Source organism: Bos grunniens, chromosome 23 (genome assembly GCF_055505025.1).
Source record: "Bos grunniens cultivar Pamir isolate PY7600 chromosome 23, Bosgru_T2T1.0, whole genome shotgun sequence".
Lineage (NCBI taxonomy): Eukaryota > Metazoa > Chordata > Mammalia > Artiodactyla > Bovidae > Bos > Bos grunniens.
In genome coordinates this window covers 18464866-18473178 of record NC_141187.1, presented here as the reverse complement: position 1 = coordinate 18473178, position 8313 = coordinate 18464866, and the positions used below count along the sequence as shown (strand labels likewise).

General features: G+C 44.0%; 1 protein-coding gene across 3 annotated transcripts in view; it reads left to right on the top strand.

Moving 5' to 3' along the window:
* The first annotated feature begins 4775 nt into the window (after positions 1–4775).
* Positions 4776–8313, top strand: part of MRPS18A (mitochondrial ribosomal protein S18A) — a 23230-nt gene continuing 19692 nt past the window's right edge. For all 3 annotated transcript variants that reach the window (XM_086371831.1, XM_086371828.1, XM_086371827.1), the window contains exon 1: positions 4776–4897. In XM_086371831.1, coding sequence (XP_086227957.1) covers positions 4786–4897 — 112 coding nt within the window. In that variant the 5' untranslated portion in view covers positions 4776–4785. The remainder of the gene's footprint in view (positions 4898–8313) is intronic.

Genomic DNA, 8313 nt, shown 5'->3' with positions numbered 1-8313 from the left:
GTAACAGTCCCAACTGGAAATTATCTAAACCTTATCAACAAAAGAAAGGATAAGTAAATTGTAGCATAATCACAATGGAACATTATATGCAATAAGAATGGATGATGATGACAATGTATAATAAAAATGTGGGTGAATCTCACAAACCTGACATTGGTGAGCAGATTAAAGTAGATGCAAAAGAGTACATGCTACATGAGATTCAATTTCTATAAAGTTCAAATGCAGGGGGAAAAATATTTATGGTGTTAAAAGTCAGGATAATGATTACCTTGGTGAGGGGTAGGGAGTAGCGTCTGTAAGGGGACACTAGGAGAATGCTAGTAATGTTCTACTTGTTGGTGTGAGTAATGTGTTCCCTGTGTGGAAATTCATCAATTGTAGATAACTTGTATACTTTCTTCAATAACAACTTTTTTTAGGTAAAGCCTAGTCTCTTAGCAAAATCTGGTCTCACAAAATTCTTTTTTCACATAGAGACTAATTACAAATGGATTCACAAAAAATAAGGGACTTCCCTGGTGGTCCAGTACTTAAGACTTTGTGCTCCCAATGCAGGAGGCCCGGGTTCAATCCCTGGTCAGGGAACTAGAGTCCACATACTGCAACTAAGACCCAGCACAGTGAAATAAATAAATATGGACTTCCATGGTAGTGCAGTGGATAACAATTTGCCTGCCAATGTAGGGGACCCAGATTTGATTTCTACTCTGGGAAGATTCCATATGCCAAGGAGCAATTAAGTCCATGTGCCAAACTGCTGAACTTGTGTGCTTAGAGCCTGTGCTTTGCAACAAGAGAAGCACCACAAAGAGAAGCCCTCATAACACAATAAAGATTAGACCCCACTCACTGAAACTAGATAACAGCCCACTCAAAAAGAAACAGAGACCCAGCGCAGCCAAAGATTAATCAAAAAAAGAAGACATTACAAGACAAAGGAAACACACAGTATTATTTCATTTTGCTAAATGCAAATAATGCTTATGTCTGGATTATGGCTATTTATTTTCTCTTCATTGTTTCATTTTTTACAATAACCACATGTTACTTATTGTAGAAAATACAAGTTTATTTTTTTAATAAATTTTGATTAAATTAGGATATGATAACAAAGAGAGGGTTAATACTCAAATCTTTTGAATCACTGTGTCCAAAACAAACCCTGGATGGGGCTCTGTTACTGCCTTGGTCCCAGTTGATCCCCAGAAGTTGGGGACTCGTAAAGAAACACGGGGTGTGGTACAAGCAGGAACGGTTCAAGGTCATCTGTACAGAAGGAAAGTAGAAGCTACCAGGACAGCTGAGGACTTCCTGCCCTGGCTAGAACACCTAGACATATACACCACCAAACTCTGTCAGTTCAGTTCAGTCGCTCAGTCGTGTCCAACTCTTTGCGACCCCATGAATCACAGCACACCAGGCCTCCCTGTCCATCACCAACTCCCGGAGTTCACTCAGACTCATGTCCATCGAGTCAGCGATGCCATCCAGCCATCTCATCCTCTGTCGTGCCCTTCTCCTCCTGCCCCCAATCCCTCCCAGCATCAGAGTCTTTTCCAATGAGTCAACCCTTTGCATGAGGTGGCCAAAATACTGGAGTTTCAGCTTTAGCATCATTCCTTCCAAAGAACACCCAGGGCTGATCTCCTTTAGAATGGACTGGTTGGATCTCCTTGCAGTCCAAGGGACTCTCAAGAGTCTTCTCCAACACCACAGCACCAAACTCTCTGCTCCACTCCTAATCCATGTGTCTGTCTCACCTCCTAGATTGACCATTCTCTCAAGTTCCTCCTTCCTGGGACCTGTCTTTTCTGAATGTGACGTTTTAAGGAAACCCAGCGCCACATTTTCCCTTCTTTCCTCTTAGTTGATACCACTCAAGTACCCCATACAGCAGCTGCTCTGCATCATCTTAGTTCACCAGTGTGAGAGTCCTAACTGGAAGACTGACTCCTTCCCTCCCCTCATCAGAGAGCGTGCTCTGCCTTTTAATAAGCCTTATTCCCCATGTATGAATCAGACTAGGATAACTAGAAAATCCCCCTTCAAGTGTGGAGAATAATATTCTAACCACCATGTGGAAGAACTGAGGTGTAAATGGCTTTCCTTTCTTATACAGCTCTAGAGGAATATTCTGTTCATCCTGCAAATCCAAAAGATAGAAAACTGAGCTTCCTTTTTGGTACTATAAGTTTCATTACTGGACAAGTATGTCAAACTTGTGAAAAGTACCTAGCACACAGTCATCTCAATAACTGCCTTATTAATAAATTATGGTTATTGAGCACTTATGTTTTTATTTCATCTAACCTTTACAAAAGCCGCAGAAAATAGGTCCTACTTATTCACTCAACAAATATATATTGCACTCATTATGTGTCAAGCACTGTACTAAATGCTGGAGACATGAGAGTCAACAACAAAACCAATGTCCTTGCCTTCACAGAGCTTACAGTTTGGTGGGGAGACACATATTACACAAATTGATACAAAACTATAATTGAACAGGGTACTAAGATGGAGGGGGCTTCCCTGGTGGCTCCGTGGTAAAGAATCCACCTGTCAATCCCCAGTCTGTGAAGGTCCCCTGGAGAAGGAAACAGCAACCCATTCCAGTATTCTTGCCTGGGTGATCCCATGGATAGAGTAACCTGGAAGACTACAGTCCATGTTGTCAAATAGTCGGACACGACTTAACTAAGAAAACAACAACTGAGATGGAGAGATATCTGGTGCAGAGAACCAATGACAGGGAGGTTAAGGAAGACTAATGTGGAAGTGAAGTTTGAGCTGAGCCCTGAGAAATAAGTTTCAGTTCAGTTCAGTTCAGCTGCTCAGTCGTGTGCGACTCTTTGTGACCCCATGAACTGCAGCACATCAGGCCTCCCTGTCCATCACCAACTCCCAGAGTCCACCCAAACCCATGTCCATTGAGTCAGTGATGTCATCCAACCATCTCTTCCTCTGTCGTCCCCTTTTTCTCCTGCCCCCGATCCCTCCCAGCATCAGAGTCTTTTCCAATGAGTCAACTCTTCACATGAGGTGGCCAAAGTACTGGAGTTTCAGCTTCAACATCAGTCCTTCCAATGAACACCCAGGACTGATCTCTTTTAGGATGGACTGGTTAGATCTCCTTGCAGTCCAAGGGACTCTCAAGAGTCTTCTCCAACACCACAGTTCAAAAGCATCAACTCCTTAGCACTCAGTTTTCTTCACAGTCCAACTCTCACATCCATACATGACCACTGGAAAAACCATAGCCTTGACTAGACGGACCTTTGTTGGCAAAGTAATGTCTCTGCTTTTCAATATGCTATCTAGATTGGTCATAACTTTCCTTCCAAGGAGTAAGCGTCTCTTAATTTCATGGCTGCAGTCACCATCTGCAGTGATTTTGGAGCCCAGAAAAATAAAGTCAGCCACTGTTTCCACTGTTTCCCCATCTATTTGCCATGAAGTGATGGGACCGGATGCCATGATTTTAGTTTTCTGAATGTTGAGCTTTAGGCCAACTTTTTCACTCTCCTCTTTCACTTTCATCAAGAGGCTCTTTAGTTCTTCTTCACTTTCTGCCGTAAGGGTGGTGTCATCTGCATATCTGAGGTTATTGATATTTCTCCCGGCAATCTTGATTCCAGCTTGTGCTTCTTCCAGCCCAGCATTTCTCATGATGTACTCTGCATATAAGTTAAATAAGCAGGGTGACAATATACAGCCTTGACGTACTCCTTTTCCTATTTGGAACCAGTCTGTTGTTCCATGTCCAGTTTGAACTGTTGCTTCCTGACCTGTGTACAAGTTTCTCAAGAGGCAGGTCAGGTGGTCTGGTATTCCCATCTCCTTCAGAATTTTCCAGTTTATTGTGATCCACACAGTTAAAGGCTTTGGCATAGTCAATAAAGCAGAAATAGATGTTTTTCTGGAACTCTCTTGCTTTTTTGATGATCCAGTGGGTGTTGGCAATTTGATCTCTGGTTCCTCTGCCTTTTCTAAAACCAGCTTGAACATCTGGAAGTTCATGGTTCACGTACTGCTGAAGCGTGGCTTGGAGAATTTCAAGCATTACGTTACTTGCGTGTGAGATGACTGCAATTGTGCGGTAGTTTGAGCATTCTTTGGCATTGCCTTTCTTTGGGATTGGAATGAAAACTTACCTTTTCCAGTCCTGTGGCCACTGCTGAGTTTTCCAAATTTGCTGGCATATTGAGTGCAGCACTTTCACAGCATCATCTTTCAGGATTTGGGGCAAAAGGTCAGCGTCAAGTTACCAGAATGAAAGACCCCTTGGTGAGGGGAGCGCAGCTTGGGGACCCTGGGGCGGGGGTAGGGTGCGATTGGGGCGCGAGTATTCTATCCTAGATCTGTGGGATACCTGATGTTCCAGAATCATTGTCCTAACCATTTCAACTTCTATGGTACAGACTTAGGCGCAGCCTCAAGGAGCTGAAAATCCACATCTCACTTGTAAAGAAAAAGTTTTAAAGAAATAAAGATAGTGCATGTAATTTTACAGAAGTCCGCCAGGGAACGAAAGCGACCCTGGAGACTTCGAGGACTGGCAGACAGGAGCTAAAAACCTCCCCAGCCTCTCAAAATGAAGCACAGGCTTCACACATTAACTCTGCTTTGCTCAGAGCTGGAGAGGTGAGGAAATCGAAGTAACTGACAAGAGTGACGGAGCTAGACGCTCACAAGACTCACTCTTCCTGCCCACTACTGCGGCTGCGCGCGCGCCCCATTCCGGAAGCGGAAGTGCACAAGAGGTCAGCGATAGTTTTCAAGATGGTGGCCCTCAATGTGCTGGTGTCCGGCTGTGGACGGTTTCTCAGAGGGCTGTTGACAGGCCCGACCGTGACCAGCTGGGCTAGGCCACCAGCCCGCGGGTTCAGGGAAGGTGAGTGCTGGGTCCTGGTGACCTCCTAGGGTTGAAGAGAAGAAACGAAGGCTGGTTCTTTCTGCCCCCATGCGTCCCTCCCTCCCTTTCCTTAGCGCGATTCTGAAACGTCGGAGATGTTTGCGCTCCGGGAATGCTAGCAGTTTTCTTCGGAACCCTGATGCTATTTCCTTGATCTCTCACCCATCGTGAGTGTCATCATGGGTGGTGGCGGGGAGTGGGGCGAGGGGGGTGAAGATCGGAGAGAAAGCCTTGCTTATTTAGGAGCAGAATAGAAACTTGTTCTAGGGTTCAGAAAAGTTTTTTGTTAAGGGCCTGGCAATGCAAGAGACATAAGAGACATGGGTTCGATCCCTGCATCGGGAAGATCCCCTGGAAGAAGGTATGACAATTCAGTACTCTTGCCTGGAGAATCCTATGGACAGAGGAGCCTGGCAGGCTACAGTCCATAGGGTCACAAAGAGTCGGACACGACTGAAGCGACTTAGCGCCTACGCACATAGGCACTGGATGTTAATTCTCTATTCCATATTCTTCGAACCGCCGCCTCCTTCACTAAAGAATTATTGCGCTATCAAGGAAGGTCAGCTGGATACCCTCCTCTGGGCCTCCTTTTCCAGTTTCTCATCTGAAATGCTGTAATCTGATGGCAGCTTTCACTGCCCTAACCCTTAGTCTAAGAGGTGGAAGGCAATGTGGAAAAGCCATTGAACAGCTGAAACAGGCATATCCTGGATGGTGGTTTTGCTTTTCATTTAGTCTGGAAAGGCAGCCTGACATTGAACTGAGAGCTTACTGAAGGCGAAGTGCTATACTTCAAACTGTCAAGGGGTTCCTGAGAAGTTAGGTTCTAATGAGATGATTCAATACTCTCCAATGAATACAATTTAGGTATTAGGTATTTGAGGCTTCCTTGATGGCTCAGCGGGTAAAGAATCCTGAAATGCAGGAGACACGGGTTTGATCCCCGGGTCTGGGAAGATTCCCTGGAGAAGGAAATAGCAACCCGCTCCAGTATTCTTGCTTGAAAAATCCTATGCACAGAGGAGCCTGGTGGGTACAGTCCACGGGATCCTAAAAGAGATGGACATGACTTAGCGACTAAGCATATGTTCAGAGAGATTTGGTTACTGGAAACAGCAAACTGAATTGGAAGTTTTCCTGAAGGGGGTGTGTCTTTAATAGGCTCATAAAAGGATGGAATCTGGCGGAAAATGGAAAGTTCTTTTCAGTACATAACCTTCCTTTGTGCACTGCTGGAAGCAGGAAAGGATAAGTGATGTGCAAAGAAGTGGTTTTGTGTGTGTGTGTGTGTGTGTGTGTGTGTGTGTGTGTGTGTTTAAGATCTGGAGTAGCATATCCTTTAACTAAAGCTGAGATATATCCAGGGAAAAATGGTGATTATTTTACCAGGGGAAGAATAAAAGTCCAAAAAAAAAAAAAAAAAGCCTAAGAAGGGGAGCATTGGATTTGTCTCAGAAAAAGTCTTTTGTAAGTTTTCAGTAGAATGGCAGATAAGGAACCCAGTTTGGGAAAATTAAAGAGATAATTAATGAAGAAATAGAAATAGGTGTTTGAAGAATTTAGCTATGAAGGGAAGATGGAACATTTGCTAGAAAGAAAAACAAAATCCAGGTACTGCCTCCTTATCGTTAGATGAACTAATGCATTGATAAAGAAAGACGCCAAAGAGATCACGCTGATGGTAAAAAGGACTTGGAAAGTTGTTTCATGTGTTCCTATGCTGTAAAATAGGCATATGCACATAGCTTTTTTTTTTTTTTTTTGGCCACTCCACTTGGCTTGTGGGATCTTAGTTCCCCAACCAGGGATCAAACTTGGATTCTTTGCAGTGAAAGCACAGAGCCCTAAACACTGGGCCACCAGGGAATTCCATGCCTGTAACATTTTTGATGACATCTACCAAGTGTCAAACATTAACAACTACAATGCACATATCCATTTCTAAATTAAAAGTTGAAAACAGTTCTTTGCCATGTTCCCAGAGGATAAGCAAAAGGAATAGTTTTGTCTTTTTAACAAAGGAATATTTGAGATTTGAATTTTTCAGTTGGAGAGATGGCTATATGATGAGATGAATATTTCAAGTCTTCCTCACCATGAATACCTGGTAGCTTCTCTGTGTTACTGTCAGACCTAAAAGCCAAATAATTGAATTGATGTGATCTTACTTGAAGGCATTAGCTTAGCTTATACTTTTCTTGAGAACCACCTATCTCCAAAGCCTTTAAATTAAAAACAACACCAACAACTTTCTCTTGATATTCTATCCATTATGTGTAAAGCTAAAAGAATTACACATATAGCTAATTTTGACTGGTCCTGGCTGGTATATTTGAGGAATAATATTGTATACATTTGGAAAAGACCCTGATGCTGGGAGGGATTGGGGGCAGGAGGAGAAGGGGACGACAGAGGATGAGATGGCTGGATGGCATCACCACTCGATGGACATGAGTTTGGGTAAACTCCGGGAGTTGGTGATGGGCAGGGAGGCCTGGAGTGCTGCAATTCATGGGGTCGCAAAGAGTTGGACACTACTGAGCGACTGAACTGAACTGATTGTATACATAGAATTTAAAGTCACAGAGAGGGAGCTGGCATCTTGCTGAAGACATTCAAGCATTTCTACTTTTCTGATACGATAGTACTCTAATTTTAGTCAGAGTTCTTGGGCACTCAGCACTACTGCTCCTGCCTGTAGAAGCTCTCTGCATGAAGCAGTGATTCTCAGTCAAGGGCAGTTTGTTCTCTCAGGAACACTTGGCAATGTCCAGAGACATTTTTGGTCGTCACAGCTGGTGCTCCTGATGTGTGGTGGTAGAAGCCAGGGATGCTGCTAAGCATCTTCCTGTGCACAGGACAGCCCCCCACAACAAAGAACCGCCTGGCCTGAAATACCAGTCCTGCTGCTGTTGAGAAAGCCTGGTCTGATCTTTGACCAGAAGGACATACAGAACCAAAAAAGATGATTATGGAAGAAGCAAGACTTAAGGGAAGGCAAAAAATGGAAATAGTGGTTTACTAAGTGCTTGCTGCAAGCACTCTGCTAGGTTTTCCACATACACTTTTCAGTCTTCTCAACAACCTTTAAAGGTGGATATTTCTGGCATTTTTACAAATGAAGAAATCTGGTCCAGAGGTGTTCAGTAGCTGTGCCCAGCATCACACAGCTAGTAAGTGCTGGAGTCAGAGTAGGGCCAGCAATCTTCCCTCTCCACCAGTGACACCACCTTGGGACTCCACGGCAGGGCTTCCCGGCGGCTCCCTCCTTCCCTAAAAGCTGTTATCAGTTAACTTGCTGGAGTTGATTTCATGATTGACACCGTGAGACCTAGCAGAGATAAGACCTTGTTCCTGCCTTGTCACTCTTAGAGCCCTTGTGAAGGAAAGCG